At 43.8% G+C, this 17,497-nt stretch overlaps 4 protein-coding genes and 1 pseudogene across 4 annotated transcripts; all 5 read right to left on the bottom strand.

Moving 5' to 3' along the window:
- Positions 1-261: 261 nt before the first annotated feature.
- On the bottom strand, positions 262-3,545 carry LOC123442762 (the record flags this gene model as incomplete). Its single annotated transcript, XM_045118894.1, has 3 exons — positions 1,857-3,545; positions 1,489-1,742; positions 262-1,213 (listed from the first exon to the last, which is right to left on the bottom strand). Coding segments are annotated over exons 1-3 (2,895 nt in total), but the record flags the coding sequence as incomplete, so codon positions are not given.
- A 657-nt stretch (positions 3,546-4,202) lies between these two features.
- LOC123441137 lies at positions 4,203-5,210 on the bottom strand (annotated as a pseudogene).
- Positions 5,211-7,926: 2,716 nt separating this feature from the next.
- LOC123441136 (pathogenesis-related protein PRB1-3-like) lies at positions 7,927-8,754 on the bottom strand. Its single transcript, XM_045117648.1, has one exon. The coding sequence runs from the start codon at positions 8,682-8,684 to the stop codon at positions 8,184-8,186; it is 501 nt and encodes a 166-aa protein (XP_044973583.1). The 5' UTR covers positions 8,685-8,754; the 3' UTR covers positions 7,927-8,183.
- A 2,922-nt stretch (positions 8,755-11,676) lies between these two features.
- Positions 11,677-12,504, bottom strand: LOC123441135 (pathogenesis-related protein PRB1-3-like). The gene has a single exon (XM_045117647.1). The coding sequence runs from the start codon at positions 12,432-12,434 to the stop codon at positions 11,934-11,936; it is 501 nt and encodes a 166-aa protein (XP_044973582.1). The 5' UTR covers positions 12,435-12,504; the 3' UTR covers positions 11,677-11,933.
- Positions 12,505-15,426: 2,922 nt separating this feature from the next.
- LOC123441133 (pathogenesis-related protein PRB1-3-like) lies at positions 15,427-16,254 on the bottom strand. Its single transcript, XM_045117646.1, has one exon. It carries the CDS (start codon positions 16,182-16,184, stop codon positions 15,684-15,686), a length of 501 nt encoding a protein of 166 aa, XP_044973581.1. The 5' UTR covers positions 16,185-16,254; the 3' UTR covers positions 15,427-15,683.
- Positions 16,255-17,497: the final 1,243 nt, after the last annotated feature.

Genomic DNA, 17,497 nt, shown 5'->3' with positions numbered 1-17,497 from the left:
AATTAAGAAAAATAAAACTAATTCAATTCAAAACGTTAAAAATACAAATAATATATCAAAAAATTCAGAAAAATAAAACTAATTCAATTCAAAATCTTAAAAATACAAATAATATATCAAAAAATTAAGAAAAATAAAACTAATAATAATATATCAAATAATATATCAATTCACATGATCCATTCAACAAAGTTTGGTACAATAAATTATTACACATCATTTCTTCCCTTGTGTCCCTGCTTGCTTACGATTGTGCCGTATCCATGGAGCATCCTCATCATTTAACTTAATGCTTGGGTCGGTGTTCACTTTGAAGGGCGGAATTTCAGCAAACATATTATAATCTTCTGACATGTCTGTCTTGTCCTCCACTCCCACGATGTTTCTTTTCCCTGAAAGAACAATGTGGCGCTTTGGATCATCGCATGATGTACTGGTCGTTTTCTTATCTTTCCATTTCCTCGGTTTGCTACTCATGTCCTTCACATAGAAAACCTGAGCGACATCTTTCGCTAGGACGAATGGTTCGTCAAGGTAACCAAGATTGTTGAAATCCACCATTGTCATTCCGTATTGTTGGTCCACCTTTACCCCACCTCCTGTTAGCTTGAACCATTTGCACCGGAACAAAGGGACCTTAAAGGAGGGTCCATAGTCAAGTTCCCATATCTCCTCTATGTAACCATAATATGTGACCTTTTGCCCATTCTCGGTTGCTGCATCAAAGCGGACACCACTGTTTTGGTTGGTGCTCTTTTTATCTTGGGCGATCGTGTAAAATGTATTCCCATTTATGTCGTACCCTTGGAAAGTCGTTATAGTCGAAGATGGTGTCTTGGCCAACATGTACAGCTGATCTACAACATCATTGTCATTCATTAAATGTTTTCTCAACCAACTGCCGAAAGTCTCCATGTGGGCCTTCCTAATCCAGGATTCAGGCTTCCCCGGGTTGTCCGAGCGTAAAATATTCTTGTGTTTCTCAAAGTACGGAGCCATCAAGCTGGAATTGTTCAGTACAGTGTGGTGTGCTTCAGTCAGAGAATGGCCGTCCATACATATCGTTGATTTCCTTCCGATCGTGCCTTTTCCACTTAGTCTCCCCTCGTGCCGCGATCGAGGAAGACCAATCGGCTTAAGGTCAGGAACAAAGTCAACACAAAACTCAATTACCTCCTCATTTCCATAGCCCTTGGCGATGCTTCCTTCTGGCCTAGCACGGTTACGAACATATTTCTTTAATACTCCCATGAACCTCTCAAAGGGGAACATATTGTGTAGAAATACAGGACCGAGAATGAAAATCTCTTCGACTAGGTGAACCAAGAGGTGCGTCATAATATTGAAGAAGGATGGCGGGAACACCAACTCGAAACTGACAAGACATTGGATCACATCGTTCTGTAACTGTGGTAGAACTTCTGGATTGATTACCTTCTGAGAGATTGCATTGAGGAATGCACATAGCTTCACAATGGCTACTCGAACATTTTCCGGCAGGAGCCCCTCAAAGCAATCGGAAGCAATTGCGTCATAATCACGTGGCAGTCGTGAGACTTCAGGTTTTGGAACTTTTTCTCCGCCATGTTTATTATTCCCTTTATATTGGACGAGAATCCAGACGGGACCTTCATACTGCTCAGGCATTCAAAAAAGATGACCTTCTCTTCTTTGGTCAGAGCGTAGCTGGCACGACCTTGAAACCATTCCGGATGCCGGTCATCAGGGTCTTTCAAACGTTGCTGGTCCTGCCGTGCTTCCTTTGTATCATTTGTCTTCCCATACACGCCCAAGAAGCTTAGGAGGTTCACGCAAATATTCTTCGTAACGTGCATCACGTCGATTGCAGAGCGGACTTCTAGGACTTTCCAATATTCTAGCTCCCAGAATATAGATTTCTTCTTCCACATGGCTGCGTGCCCGTCAGCTCCCTTCGGAACTGATTGTCCGCCAGGACCCTTTCCAAAGATGACTTTCAAATCCTTGACCATATCAAATACCTCAGCACCAGTGCGTTCCACAGGCTTCGGCCGGTGATCTGCCTTGCCGTTGTAATGCTTGCCTTTCTTTCTTACTGGATGAATTTTCGGAAGAAATCGACGATGCCCAAGGTACACGTTCTTCTTACAATTTGGCAAATGTACACTTTCAGTCTCATGTAAGCAGTGCGTGCATGCATTGTATCCCTTATTTGACAGTCCCGAAAGGTTACTAAGAGCAGGCCAATCGTTGATGGTTACGAAAAGCAACGCTCGTAGGTCAAATTCCTCTTCTTTGTGCTCATCCCACACACGGACACCAGGTCTGCCCCACAGCTGTAAAAGTTCATCAACTAATGGCCTTAGGTACACATCGATGTCGTTGCCGGGTTGCTTCGGACCTTGGATGAGCACTGGCATCATAATGAACTTCCGCTTCATGCACAACCAAGGAGGAAGGTTGTAGATGCATAGAGTCACGGGCCAGGTGCTATGGCTGGAGCTCTGCTCGCCAAAAGGATTCATGCCATCTGTACTTAGACAAAATCTTATGTTCCTTGCGTCAGCTGCAAAATCTTTGAACTCTCTGTCGATCTTTCTCCATTGCGTTCCATCTGTGGTGTGTCTCAACTCCCCGTCCGACTTACGGTCCTCTTTGTGCCATCGCAACAACTTGGCATGCTCTTTGTTCCTGAACAGACGTTTCAACCGTGGTATTATAGGAGCATACCACATCACCTTGGCGGGAACCCTCTTCCTGGGTTTCTCGCCCTCAACATCGTCACCAGGGTCATCGCCTCTGATCTTATAACGCAATGCAGTGCATACCGGGCATTCATTCAAATTCTCGTATTCACCGCGGTAGAGGATGCAGTCGTTGATGCATGCATGTATCTTCAGAACCTCTAAACCTAGAGGGCAGACAACCTTCTTTGCTTCGTACGTACTGGCCGGCAACTCGTTATTCTTTGGAAACATATTCTTCAACATTTTCAGCAAGTTTTCAAATGCCGAGTCAGCTACACCTGCCTGTGCCTTCCATTTCAGCAAATCCAGTGTGCAGCCCAGCTTTTTCAGACCATCGTCGCATCCGGGGTACAACGACTTTCTGTGATCCTCTAACATGCGATCCAAATTCTCCCTCTCCTTTTCAGTTTCGCAGCGTCTCCGTGCATCAGCAATGGTCCGACCAAGATCATCAACGGTCTCATCACGTGCCTCTTCTTCACCTTCACCTTCCCCTTCACCTTCCCCTTCACCTTCAGCATCCTCCATGAAAGTATCACCGAAATGAGCAAGATAGCTTTCATCGATGAAATCATCCCCTTCTTCATCTTCTTCCATTATAACCCCTCTTTCTCCATGCTTGGTCCAACAATTATAGCTTGGCATGAAACCGTGCCGAAGCAGGTGCAGGTGAACTTCTCTTGAGGAAGAGTAACCCTTCTGATTCTTACAGTCAACACATTGACAGATAACAAAACCCTTCTGCTTGTTCGCATTAGCCACTACGAGGAAATCTTTCAAACCCGTAGTGAACTCGCGGGAGAGTCGGTTACCGTACATCCATTGCCGATTCATCTGCATTATTATAATATAAAATATATAATTAACCATCATGCATTTGTTAAACTAACTAGCTATAAACAATAGAAATTAAACAATGAACAACACACATGCATATTTTATCAATGACACACATGCATGAAAGGTTCAAGTTGCTAACCGCGATCGAGGAGGAAAAAATAAATGAGGAAAGTGTGGCTCCAACACTTCATATCATGTTTGTTTCACGCTCTTGGGGCATTTCATCAAACACCTTGTGTGCATAAGAGGAACCAAAAGCAAACCTACACCCCCTTGTGAAGCTTGTGAAGAGAAGTGGCACCCAATGGCTAAGTGAGTGTGCTGAACTGGTATATATAGGGGATGAGATTTAGTCGCGGTTGGCCTGGCCAACCGCGACTAAAGCCCCTCACGTGCACCAGCTGGCCACCGAGCGCCCTGGGCCCAGGACTTTGGTCGCGGTTCGTCTTCCGAACCGCGACTAAAGAATTCATTAGTCGCGGTTTCTACAGTTTCGCGACTTATGGGGCTGGACGGAAGCCTCTTTTTCTACCAGTGAAGCACTGACATTGTTTTTAGCCCTGTGAAATTTAAATCGAAACCTGAGTATTAAGCTTGTACTAGTTCTACTGAGAAGATCTGCTTCTCATGAAGATCTTAACAAACAGCCAACCAACTTGCTGGTATATATAGAAAATTCGGTCAAAATGCAAGAAAGCCACCATTCGTGAATGATTAAATCAGCTATGCACTATTTTGTATGCAAGCCATACGTGCTAATTTCAGAAGACAACCAGAAACAAAACATCGGAACTACACAATATCCCTGTACTAAGTATTTTTTTTGCAAGGTTGTCGCACTCGTACTAATTTCAGAGGTTCAGATATAGAAAACAGAACGACAAAAGTAAGAAAGGAAAATACTGCTTGTTGGAAGACACCTCCAAGCCGTACATGACTTGGTCTCTCGCCTGGCCAGTGTGGGTCGTCTGTTACCCACGTCCCTCGCTAGCATATGGAGATTTCCTTTCATCTTGTAATCACAGCCCCTTTTTCTCATGAACACCAGCAACAATCTTTTCTCCGGTGACGCCCAGGTCAGCACCGAGCCCCCAGCAATCAATATTTTCTCCGGCGACGCCCAGGTCAGCACCGAGCCCCCAGCAATCAATCTTTTCTCCGGCAACGCCCAGGTCAGCACCGAGCCCCCAGCAATCGCCTGCACCATCCTACGTGAATGATTAAATCAGCTATGTACTATTTTGTATGCAAACCACACCATCCAGGTAGGTGAACTTGAATCAATTAAATAAGGAACATAAGTCAGGGAAACAGAGACTTACATTGCCAGGGGCGGACCCAGGAAAAAAATTAAGAGGGGGCAAATAATTATGGCCATATTTACCAAGCAACAAGGCAAAGGCATCCACCTGAACTAAAACACGGGCATAATCACATATTTTTTCACATGATATCAGATTCTGCGCTTTTGCGACTGTTATCAGATTCTGCGCTGCAATGTCAAACATGTTTGGCTCATTAGGGAGGAGACAAGGAGGTTGTTACATCAGTTTCTCAGTGGAAATCAGGGCTCTTCCTTGTTACTACTGCTATATATGAGCTATGTATCCTGCTTTGGATCGAAGACAAGTAAGATCAAATGTAGAGATATATTTCCTTCGGCCTTACGATATCCTAGCTGTAAAGAAGAAAAAGAAGCACGAGTCGGCGTACTGCAGAGTCCTGAAGTGGAGAACAATGCCAACGCATGTCGTCTTATTCCAAACTGCGTTGTGTGAAATGAATATTCTGCCCATCAGTTTTTGTTGTCTAAGTAACTACTTCCTTTGGCATTTCTAGCTTTGCTCAGTCATTACTGAGCAATATACAATTATATGTTCCTCGCTATTCAGCAGGCGTATGCTACAGACTTTGTTCATGTTAGCGTGATCATATTGTGAACTATGTTGCTGTAAATTAAAGACTGCACTTGACGAATTCACGATGAAATGCAGGAGTTGAGCTGTCTTCAGTCCCTGCATATCAGCATTGATGTAAACTGTAAACTGATGGTATTACGGATAAGTAAATCAGTTGCTATTTCAAGCAGTTTATCAGAGAACACCTTGATTGTTTACCTCCTGGATCACATTGCTATGTAGTCGACCCTGCTTGAGATTGTCGGCGCTGCTATGGATCTGTTTCCAGCGAGCATGCTGGGGTTTGATGATCCCCGTCTCTGGTGAGTGACTCGCTGCCGGTGCCCACCACCTGAAAACCACATCTGACCAAGGAGTAGAAAAAAGAGCAGGGAATAGGGCGCCGTCGTGAGGAGCCTTCACACGCGGTCGCCAAGTGAGGCACCACTCCCTGTCGCATGGTTAGTCATATACCCCGCGTGCGGATGCCTGGGAGCCGCACGCCGTGCCTTGGTGAGCAGCTGCGAGCGCACTCCATGGTTTAGGGAGCAGCTGTCGATGCGTGTTGTTGTAGATCACCAAGGTCTCCGGCAGCCATAGAGTGCCGCCACTCCAGATCTGTCGCCACCCCGATTGTGTGCGGGCCAGGACGGATGCCTCACCGGCGTCGAGGTGGAATGAGGAGGCGCCGAAGTGGGGACGGTGGTGGCTGGAATGTGTGGATCGGGATCGGACGGGGTGATTGGGATGACCGGGAGAGATGAAGGCGTCTGCACTGACTTGCTAGGGTTTCGGGATAGAGGCGCCCGGGTGTGGGCTGGTGGACTTATGGGCTGGCTCTAAAATTTTGGTCTCTCCGCGTAAGTTACTCCCAATTTTTCTTCTCCGCGCCCATTGCTTTAGCTAGTTTTGGACTTCATTTTTTTTTTGCCTGTGGGTGGCTGTCAGTGGGCCCTATTTTGGTTTCCTGTGAGAGCAGTTCGTTGTGATTGAAATTATGGAACCTTCACATATTTAAACTAATCTATGAGGCCTTCCGATAATGTCATTATTAATCCATCATGGATTAACAGTTTTTTTTAATGAGACCATGGCATATGTCCCAAACCAACCCCCACATGCGTGAAACACACGTCAAAGAAGCAAATTGAGAATGGTGGGTGCAGAGGGGGCATATTTGAGACGACCGTGGCGAGTGAAGGTAGCGGCAGTTGGAGTATGTCGATTGAGTGGCGTCCGGTGTTTGACCGTGAGTTTTTTATCGCTCTTCTCGTAACCTCGAAAGCTCATTGTGCGCCCAAGATTTGTGTTGTCCAAGGGAAGAAGAAGGGGAAAAGACCGAAATTGACCCTCATCTCTCGAGCGGGGAGGCGCTACCTCCAAGGCTTTATCGTGGGTGAGCCCTACAAGGTAGCACGTCCCGCATGTCGGTTGGCCACAGTGTCATATCTTGGTCCTTCCAAAAACAATTGGACCCCACATATACTCTGTTCGCCCCACGGATAGGTTGATTTGACAAGTATGTGCGACACATAGACAACATTACTACACGCATGCATGACATATGTGAAATTGTAAAGTTGTCTATCCAATCACCCTTATTCAAGCCTATGACCTTATTAATTTGGTCGAGATGGACCCAAAATAATGCAATGGATAGTGTTATATGCTTTATGACCTATTGACATAGATGATACTTTGACCTTTTTGACAGAAATGGTCACAAGGGTGTACAGTTTGGACCCCCTTGGATACCGCATGACTATTTGGTATTTTCTGGTCACAGATCTATGACCAATTTACCACAATCATTATATTTTTGTCATAAACGGGCATATTTCTTGTAGTGTGTGGATTATGGGCTTATTTAATTCAGGTAGATTTTGTAGACAATCAGTAAGAACGTTCCGATTATTCTTCTGTAGGGAGAAGGTGATATGGGTCATGGAGGACTAGGACATCTCGTGCGGCCATGGTCATTCTGGTGTTTGAGTTGTTGTCCTATTCAGGGTTGAAATTATTTTCTTGGTCCAAGCAGAACTTGTAATAGTGTAACCGTCTTATTTTGGGATATTTGATTTTTAACTTGCACCTTGATTAAGTAGAAATTTTCATGAGAGTTGTGCTCTATTAATATAGTAGTATATTGTTATTTGCTATGTTATCCATATTATTGCCCATAAATCAGCGCATTGCATGTGAAAAAATTCGGGCATAGTTGCTAAACAACCTTCGATAAGCATCACTACAAGGCCACTAAAATATTTTCTCAGTTTCGTTGAAGTTTGTTATTTCATTTTGAAAACACATTGCTGAAATCAGATTATTTAAAATATAAGATACATGTAGGTTTTGTTCTCTAGAACACAAACATGTTGCTTGAACTTAAGGTCTACGTGATATTGTGCTTGTTCTTTTCTCGTTCCAACTATACTAGAGACCCATCCAGAGCAAAGCCCGGATACAACCAGAATAAGAAGCTCAAATACAAGAAATCAAAGACGAATCACAAGTTACAAGACAAATACGAAAACAATCAAAGCCCGGAACGATACAGGAGTGAAGGGAGGAGGGTTTCTGGACACACACACATATCGGTGACATCAATCGACCGATAATTAGTTCCCAGCCCTAGAAGTATCCCTTAATTATTTATTTATGCAGCACGGTGCTATGTGCATGCATGCATACATAGCCGCATGCATACTTGATACGTAGCCTAGTATGGAATCTGCCCAACCATGTGCGGTGGACTGTAGCCGCAGATGACAAACACACCGGCATTGCCGTCACAGACGACAGCGCCGCAACCGATGGTCTTCGTGTCCCTCCACACCAAATTCAGGTATTCACCGCACGACTCACCCGTAGGTGCGGAGCAAGTGTTGGTGGCGTGGTCGTAGTACTGCTTCCCGGACGCCCAATAAATCACTGCGTCTATCGCATTCCATTCGGTACCAGGGGCTCGAAAGATGTTCTCTCCGTATGGACCGCCCTCCGGAGAGAGTATTGGCTGGCAGTCGGCGCGGCGCTTCTCCGCGAATGACTGCGCGTACGCCGCCACTATGGGGTCCCACGTCACCGGCCCCACACCGACGGCGGCGCGCACTTCGTTGTGGGCATTCACCATGTAGTCAGCGTCGTCATTCTGGGCGGTGACGATCATGGCGGACGTGAGGGCTAAGAGCAGTGCTGCAGCTAGCTTTGGAGAGTACTCCATCACTAATGCTGCCTTAGGGAATGAAGGAAAGAAGTGCGTGTGTGTAATGATGGATGAGATTTGCTGTCACCGTGAGTTGTGTATTTATACTAGTGCACAAGCTAGCTCGATGGGTTGCTTTAGCTAATCTTAGAGCCATTATTATTCTCCTTTCAGTAGGGAAACAAGAATATCCACTTATACGTACGGGGAAAATTCCAATACATGTGCTTGTGCGAAAAATTCAAGCCACTCAGGAAGCGGAGACCTCAGTTGTTCGAAATAAATAAATAAACGGAGACTTCATCAGTTTGAAAAAAGTAACTAACCTGTCGTGACACCGTGGATTATTATCTTTTCCGGCAGCTGATTTGTTCTGGCGCGCGGTAGGTGTGATAAAACAATATCGACTTTCCCGGTTGAAAACTTAAAGCTAATCAGTAAGCGTAGACTTCACCATGTCGTCAAAAATAAGCCAAGACCTCACCCGGTCATAAAAAAAATAAGTAGAGCCCTCATTAATTTATAAAAAGTAACCAACATGCTATGTCACCCTGAATGCTGCGTCAAGCCCTGCTGTAGAAAAAGCATCGATTCATGGAAGCATAAATAAGCAAAGCAGTGCCTATTACACATGGTATGCCACATAACGATATTCCGAGCAGATGTAGCTTCTCAAGAGGCAGCCTGTATAGCAGCAAATCGTGCCCTATTTGAAGCAGCAATACGTACTAGATTGAATATACCAATCATGTCTGCATCCAATTGAATTAATTAACGATTTCTTTCAAGTCGTAGGGACATTGGAGAAAGAGAGAGCTGGGGTCGCCAAACATGAGAGGTCGATCCTAGGTTTAGTGATACTAGATGACCAGTTTCGTCAATTGGCCCAAATGGCGGAGTTACTCAAAAAGAAATGAATGGTAATCTATTCCCAAGATTATCGACTTCAAAAATAAGAAATTGTGATAATCACAATATACATTTTAGGTGGTGAATTATCGATATATTTATTCCATGTAAGAACTAAAGCCAATCAGTAAGCGGAGACCTCATTAGGTTGTATGAAATAAGCACAGACCTCACCGGATCGCAAAAATCAGCAAAGACATCATCCCTTTGAAAAAGCAAGCAACATGTTGTGTCACTGTGCATGCCACGCAAAGTTACCAGAATCGCGATTCTGAATCGGATCGGAGCTCCGTTGCTAGGATCGTGAATCATAGAATCTTAACTATTAGGATCGTAGAAACTTAGATTCTATGAGCAAAATCGTAGAATCGGAGGGGCTAGTTTGGATCGTAAGATCGTAAGATTCTAAGACTTGAGTCACGATTCTGACAACCTTGATGCCGCGTGAGGCCCCTGCTATAGGAAAAGCATCGATTCATGGATTCATACAAAAGAAAATAAGTGCCTATTACACACAGCACACCACACAACGACCTTCCGAGCATATGTGGATTATCTTCTCAAGATGGAGGCTATGTCGCGGCAGATCATTCCCTTTGTTTGAAGCAGCAGTGCATACTTGAATGACGATACCCATCATTTATACATCCAATTGAATTAATTCACGATTTCGCTCTAGTGGAAGAGACATGGGGGAAAGAGAGTTGGGGTCGCCAAACGTGAGGGCGAGATCCTAGCTTTAATGATACGAAATGACCCGTTGCGCCAATTGGCGCTAATGGTGGAGTTAGGTCAAAGAAATGTATGGTAATCTATTCCTAAAATCATTGACTTCAAAAATAAATAAGCGACGTCGTCGTAATATATGCTCTAGGTGGTGAGGTATTAACATAACTATTCCAAGTAAAACATTGAAGCCATTCACTAAACGGACACCTCACCAGGTCGTATAAAATAAGCGAAGACCTCACCGGATGGTTAACAATAAGCGGAGACCTCATCGGAATGAAAAAAAGTACCCACCTTGTTGTTTCACCATGGATGCCGCGCCAGGCCATGCAGTAGAAAAAACATCGGTTTATGGATGCATAAATGAGCAAACCAATGCATGGTATACACGATACGCCAAACAACGACCTTCCGAGCAGATGTGGATTAGCTTCTCAAGAGGCAGCCAGTGTCGCAACATATCATGTCCTCTGTTTGAAAAAACAATACTTACTAAAACGAATATACCCATCACGTATGCATCGAACTGAATTAACTCTGGATTTCGCTCAAGTGGAAGATACAAGGGAGAAATAGAGTGGGGGTTTCCAAAGATGAGGGGGCGATACCTCGTAGCTTTAGTGATACTAGATGACCAGTTCCGCCAATTATTGCAAATGATGGAGTTACGCTAGAAGAAATGCACGGTAATCTATTCCCAAGATCATTGACTTCAAAAATAAAAAAGCCTGATCATGTAATATACGTTTTAGGTTGTGGATTATGCGCTTATTTAATTCAGGTAAAAATTGTAGACAATCAGTAAGAACGTTCCGGTTATTCTTGTGTAGGAAGGAGAAGGTGATATGGGTCATGGAGGACTAGGACATCTCGTGCATCCATGGTCATTATGGTGTTTGAGTTGTTGTCCTATTCAGGGTTGAAATTATTTTCTTGTTCCAAGCAGAACTTGTAATAGTGTAACCGTCTTATTTTGGGACATTTGATTTTTAACTTGCACCTTGATTAAGTAGAACTTTTTATGAGAGTTGTGCTCTATTAATATAGTAGTATATTATTATTTGCTATGTTATCCATATTATTGCCCATAAATATCAGCGCATTTCATGTGAAAAAATTCGGGCATCGTTGCTAAACAACCTTCGATAAGCATCACTACAAGGCCACTAAAATATTTTCTCAGTTTCGTTGAAGTTTGTTATTTCATTTTGAAAACATATTGCTGAAATCATATTATTTAAAATATAAGATACATGTAGGTTTTGTTCTCTAGAACACAAACATGTTGCTTGAACTTAAGGTCTACGTGATATTGTGCTTGTTCTTTTCTCGTTCCAACTATACTAGAGACCCATCAAGAGCAAAGCCCGGATACAACCAGAATAAGAAGCTCAAATACAAGAAATCAAAGACGAATCACAAGTTACAAGACAAATACGAAAACAATCAAAGCCCGGAACGATACAGGAGTGAAGGGAGGAGGGTTTCTGGACACACACACATATCGGTGACATCAATCGACCGATAATTAGTTCCCAGCCCTAGAAGTATCCCTTAATTATTTATTTATGCAGCACGGTGCTATGTGCATGCATGCATACATAGCCGCATGCATACTTGATACGTAGCCTAGTATGGAATCTGCCCAACCATGTGCGGCGGACTGTAGCCGCAGATGACAAACACACCGGCATTGCCGTCACAGACGACAGCGCCGCAACCGATGGTCTTCGTGTCCCTCCACACCAAATTCAGGTATTCACCGCACGACTCACCCGTAGGTGCGGAGCAAGTGTTGGTGGCGTGGTCGTAGTACTGCTTCCCGGACGCCCAATAAATCACTGCGTCTATCGCATTCCATTCGGTACCAGGGGCCCGAAAGATGTTCTCTCCGTATGGACCGCCCTCCGGAGAGAGTATTGGCTGGCAGTCGGCGCGGCGCTTCTCCGCGAATGACTGCGCGTACGCCGCCACTATGGGGTCCCACGTCACCGGCCCCACACCGACGGCGGCGCGCACTTCGTTGTGGGCATTCACCATGTAGTCAGCGTCGTCATTCTGGGCGGTGACGATCATGGCGGACGTGAGGGCTAAGAGCAGTGCTGCAGCTAGCTTTGGAGAGTACTCCATCACTAATGCTGCCTTAGGGAATGAAGGAAAGAAGTGCGTGTGTGTAATGATGGATGAGATTTGCTGTCACCGTGAGTTGTGTATTTATACTAGTGCACAAGCTAGCTCGATGGGTTGCTTTAGCTAATCTTAGAGCCATTATTATTCTCCTTTCAGTAGGGAAACAAGAATATCCACTTATACGTACGGGGAAAATTCCAATACATGTGCTTGTGCGAAAAATTCAAGCCACTCAGGAAGCGGAGACCTCAGTTGTTCGAAATAAATAAATAAACGGAGACTTCATCAGTTTGAAAAAAGTAACTAACCTGTCGTGACACCGTGGATTATTATCTTTTCCGGCAGCTGATTTGTTCTGGCGCGCGGTAGGTGTGATAAAACAATATCGACTTTCCCGGTTGAAAACTTAAAGCTAATCAGTAAGCGTAGACTTCACCATGTCGTCAAAAATAAGCCAAGACCTCACCCGGTCATAAAAAAAATAAGTAGAGCCCTCATTAATTTATAAAAAGTAACCAACATGCTATGTCACCCTGAATGCTGCGTCAAGCCCTGCTGTAGAAAAAGCATCGATTCATGGAAGCATAAATAAGCAAAGCAGTGCCTATTACACATGGTATGCCACATAACGATATTCCGAGCAGATGTAGCTTCTCAAGAGGCAGCCTGTATAGCAGCAAATCGTGCCCTATTTGAAGCAGCAATACGTACTAGATTGAATATACCAATCATGTCTGCATCCAATTGAATTAATTAACGATTTCTTTCAAGTCGTAGGGACATTGGAGAAAGAGAGAGCTGGGGTCGCCAAACATGAGAGGTCGATCCTAGGTTTAGTGATACTAGATGACCAGTTTCGTCAATTGGCCCAAATGGCGGAGTTACTCAAAAAGAAATGAATGGTAATCTATTCCCAAGATTATCGACTTCAAAAATAAGAAATTGTGATAATCACAATATACATTTTAGGTGGTGAATTATCGATATATTTATTCCATGTAAGAACTAAAGCCAATCAGTAAGCGGAGACCTCATTAGGTTGTATGAAATAAGCACAGACCTCACCGGATCGCAAAAATCAGCAAAGACATCATCCCTTTGAAAAAGCAAGCAACATGTTGTGTCACTGTGCATGCCACGCAAAGTTACCAGAATCGCGATTCTGAATCGGATCGGAGCTCCGTTGCTAGGATCGTGAATCATAGAATCTTAACTATTAGGATCGTAGAAACTTAGATTCTATGAGCAAAATCGTAGAATCGGAGGGGCTAGTTTGGATCGTAAGATCGTAAGATTCTAAGACTTGAGTCACGATTCTGACAACCTTGATGCCGCGTGAGGCCCCTGCTATAGGAAAAGCATCGATTCATGGATTCATACAAAAGAAAATAAGTGCCTATTACACACAGCACACCACACAACGACCTTCCGAGCATATGTGGATTATCTTCTCAAGATGGAGGCTATGTCGCGGCAGATCATTCCCTTTGTTTGAAGCAGCAGTGCATACTTGAATGACGATACCCATCATTTATACATCCAATTGAATTAATTCACGATTTCGCTCTAGTGGAAGAGACATGGGGGAAAGAGAGTTGGGGTCGCCAAACGTGAGGGCGAGATCCTAGCTTTAATGATACGAAATGACCCGTTGCGCCAATTGGCGCTAATGGTGGAGTTAGGTCAAAGAAATGTATGGTAATCTATTCCTAAAATCATTGACTTCAAAAATAAATAAGCGACGTCGTCGTAATATATGCTCTAGGTGGTGAGGTATTAACATAACTATTCCAAGTAAAACATTGAAGCCATTCACTAAACGGACACCTCACCAGGTCGTATAAAATAAGCGAAGACCTCACCGGATGGTTAACAATAAGCGGAGACCTCATCGGAATGAAAAAAAGTACCCACCTTGTTGTTTCACCATGGATGCCGCGCCAGGCCATGCAGTAGAAAAAACATCGGTTTATGGATGCATAAATGAGCAAACCAATGCATGGTATACACGATACGCCAAACAACGACCTTCCGAGCAGATGTGGATTAGCTTCTCAAGAGGCAGCCAGTGTCGCAACATATCATGTCCTCTGTTTGAAAAAACAATACTTACTAAAACGAATATACCCATCACGTATGCATCGAACTGAATTAACTCTGGATTTCGCTCAAGTGGAAGATACAAGGGAGAAATAGAGTGGGGGTTTCCAAAGATGAGGGGGCGATACCTCGTAGCTTTAGTGATACTAGATGACCAGTTCCGCCAATTATTGCAAATGATGGAGTTACGCTAGAAGAAATGCACGGTAATCTATTCCCAAGATCATTGACTTCAAAAATAAAAAAGCCTGATCATGTAATATACGTTTTAGGTTGTGGATTATGCGCTTATTTAATTCAGGTAAAAATTGTAGACAATCAGTAAGAACGTTCCGGTTATTCTTGTGTAGGAAGGAGAAGGTGATATGGGTCATGGAGGACTAGGACATCTCGTGCATCCATGGTCATTATGGTGTTTGAGTTGTTGTCCTATTCAGGGTTGAAATTATTTTCTTGTTCCAAGCAGAACTTGTAATAGTGTAACCGTCTTATTTTGGGACATTTGATTTTTAACTTGCACCTTGATTAAGTAGAACTTTTTATGAGAGTTGTGCTCTATTAATATAGTAGTATATTATTATTTGCTATGTTATCCATATTATTGCCCATAAATATCAGCGCATTTCATGTGAAAAAATTCGGGCATCGTTGCTAAACAACCTTCGATAAGCATCACTACAAGGCCACTAAAATATTTTCTCAGTTTCGTTGAAGTTTGTTATTTCATTTTGAAAACACATTGCTGAAATCAGATTATTTAAAATATAAGATACATGTAGGTTTTGTTCTCTAGAACACAAACATGTTGCTTGAACTTAAGGTCTACGTGATATTGTGCTTGTTCTTTTCTCGTTCCAACTATACTAGAGACCCATCCAGAGCAAAGCCCGGATACAACCAGAATAAGAAGCTCAAATACAAGAAATCAAAGACGAATCACAAGTTACAAGACAAATACGAAAACAATCAAAGCCCGGAACGATACAGGAGTGAAGGGAGGAGGGTTTCCGGACACACACACATATCGGTGACATCAATCGACCGATAATTAGTTCCCAGCCCTAGAAGTATCCCTTAATTATTTATTTATGCAGCACGGTGCTATGTGCATGCATGCATACATAGCCGCATGCATACTTGATACGTAGCCTAGTATGGAATCTGCCCAACCATGTGAGGCGGACTGTAGCCGCAGATGACAAACACACCGGCATTGCCGTCACAGACGACAGCGCCGCAACCGATGGTCTTCGTGTCCCTCCACACCAAATTCAGGTATTCACCGCACGACTCACCCGTAGGTGCGGAGCAAGTGTTGGTGGCGTGGTCGTAGTACTGCTTCCCGGACGCCCAATAAATCACTGCGTCTATCGCATTCCATTCGGTACCAGGGGCCCGAAAGATGTTCTCTCGGTATGGACCGCCCTCCGGAGAGAGTATTGGCTGGCAGTCGGCGCGGCGCTTCTCCGCGAATGACTGCGCGTACGCCGCCACTATGGGGTCCCACGTCACCGGCCCCACACCGACGGCGGCGCGCACTTCGTTGTGGGCATTCACCATGTAGTCAGCGTCGTCATTCTGGGCGGTGACGATCATGGCGGACGTGAGGGCTAAGAGCAGTGCTGCAGCTAGCTTTGGAGAGTACTCCATCACTAATGCTGCCTTAGGGAATGAAGGAAAGAAGTGCGTGTGTGTAATGATGGATGAGATTTGCTGTCACCGTGAGTTGTGTATTTATACTAGTGCACAAGCTAGCTCGATGGGTTGCTTTAGCTAATCTTAGAGCCATTATTATTCTCCTTTCAGTAGGGAAACAAGAATATCCACTTATACGTACGGGGAAAATTCCAATACATGTGCTTGTGCGAAAAATTCAAGCCACTCAGGAAGCGGAGACCTCAGTTGTTCGAAATAAATAAATAAACGGAGACTTCATCAGTTTGAAAAAAGTAACTAACCTGTCGTGACACCGTGGATTATTATCTTTTCCGGCAGCTGATTTGTTCTGGCGCGCGGTAGGTGTGATAAAACAATATCGACTTTCCCGGTTGAAAACTTAAAGCTAATCAGTAAGCGTAGACTTCACCATGTCGTCAAAAATAAGCCAAGACCTCACCCGGTCATAAAAAAAATAAGTAGAGCCCTCATTAATTTATAAAAAGTAACCAACATGCTATGTCACCCTGAATGCTGCGTCAAGCCCTGCTGTAGAAAAAGCATCGATTCATGGAAGCATAAATAAGCAAAGCAGTGCCTATTACACATGGTATGCCACATAACGATATTCCGAGCAGATGTAGCTTCTCAAGAGGCAGCCTGTATAGCAGCAAATCGTGCCCTATTTGAAGCAGCAATACGTACTAGATTGAATATACCAATCATGTCTGCATCCAATTGAATTAATTAACGATTTCTTTCAAGTCGTAGGGACATTGGAGAAAGAGAGAGCTGGGGTCGCCAAACATGAGAGGTCGATCCTAGGTTTAGTGATACTAGATGACCAGTTTCGTCAATTGGCCCAAATGGCGGAGTTACTCAAAAAGAAATGAATGGTAATCTATTCCCAAGATTATCGACTTCAAAAATAAGAAATTGTGATAATCACAATATACATTTTAGGTGGTGAATTATCGATATATTTATTCCATGTAAGAACTAAAGCCAATCAGTAAGCGGAGACCTCATTAGGTTGTATGAAATAAGCACAGACCTCACCGGATCGCAAAAATCAGCAAAGACATCATCCCTTTGAAAAAGCAAGCAACATGTTGTGTCACTGTGCATTCTGCGTGATGCCCTGCTGTAGGAAAAGCATCGATTCATGGATGCATACAATGACCTTCTGAGCACACCACACAATGACCTTCTGAGCATATCTGGATTATCTTCTCAAGAGGCAGCCTGTGTCGCAGCAGATCATGCCCTCTATTTGAAGCAGTAGTGCATACTTGAATGACTATACC

Source organism: Hordeum vulgare, chromosome 3H, assembly GCF_904849725.1.
Source record: "Hordeum vulgare subsp. vulgare chromosome 3H, MorexV3_pseudomolecules_assembly, whole genome shotgun sequence".
NCBI lineage: Eukaryota > Viridiplantae > Streptophyta > Magnoliopsida > Poales > Poaceae > Hordeum > Hordeum vulgare.
The sequence above is the reverse complement of the archived record's forward strand: the minus strand, read 5'-3'. Positions and strand labels throughout refer to the sequence as shown.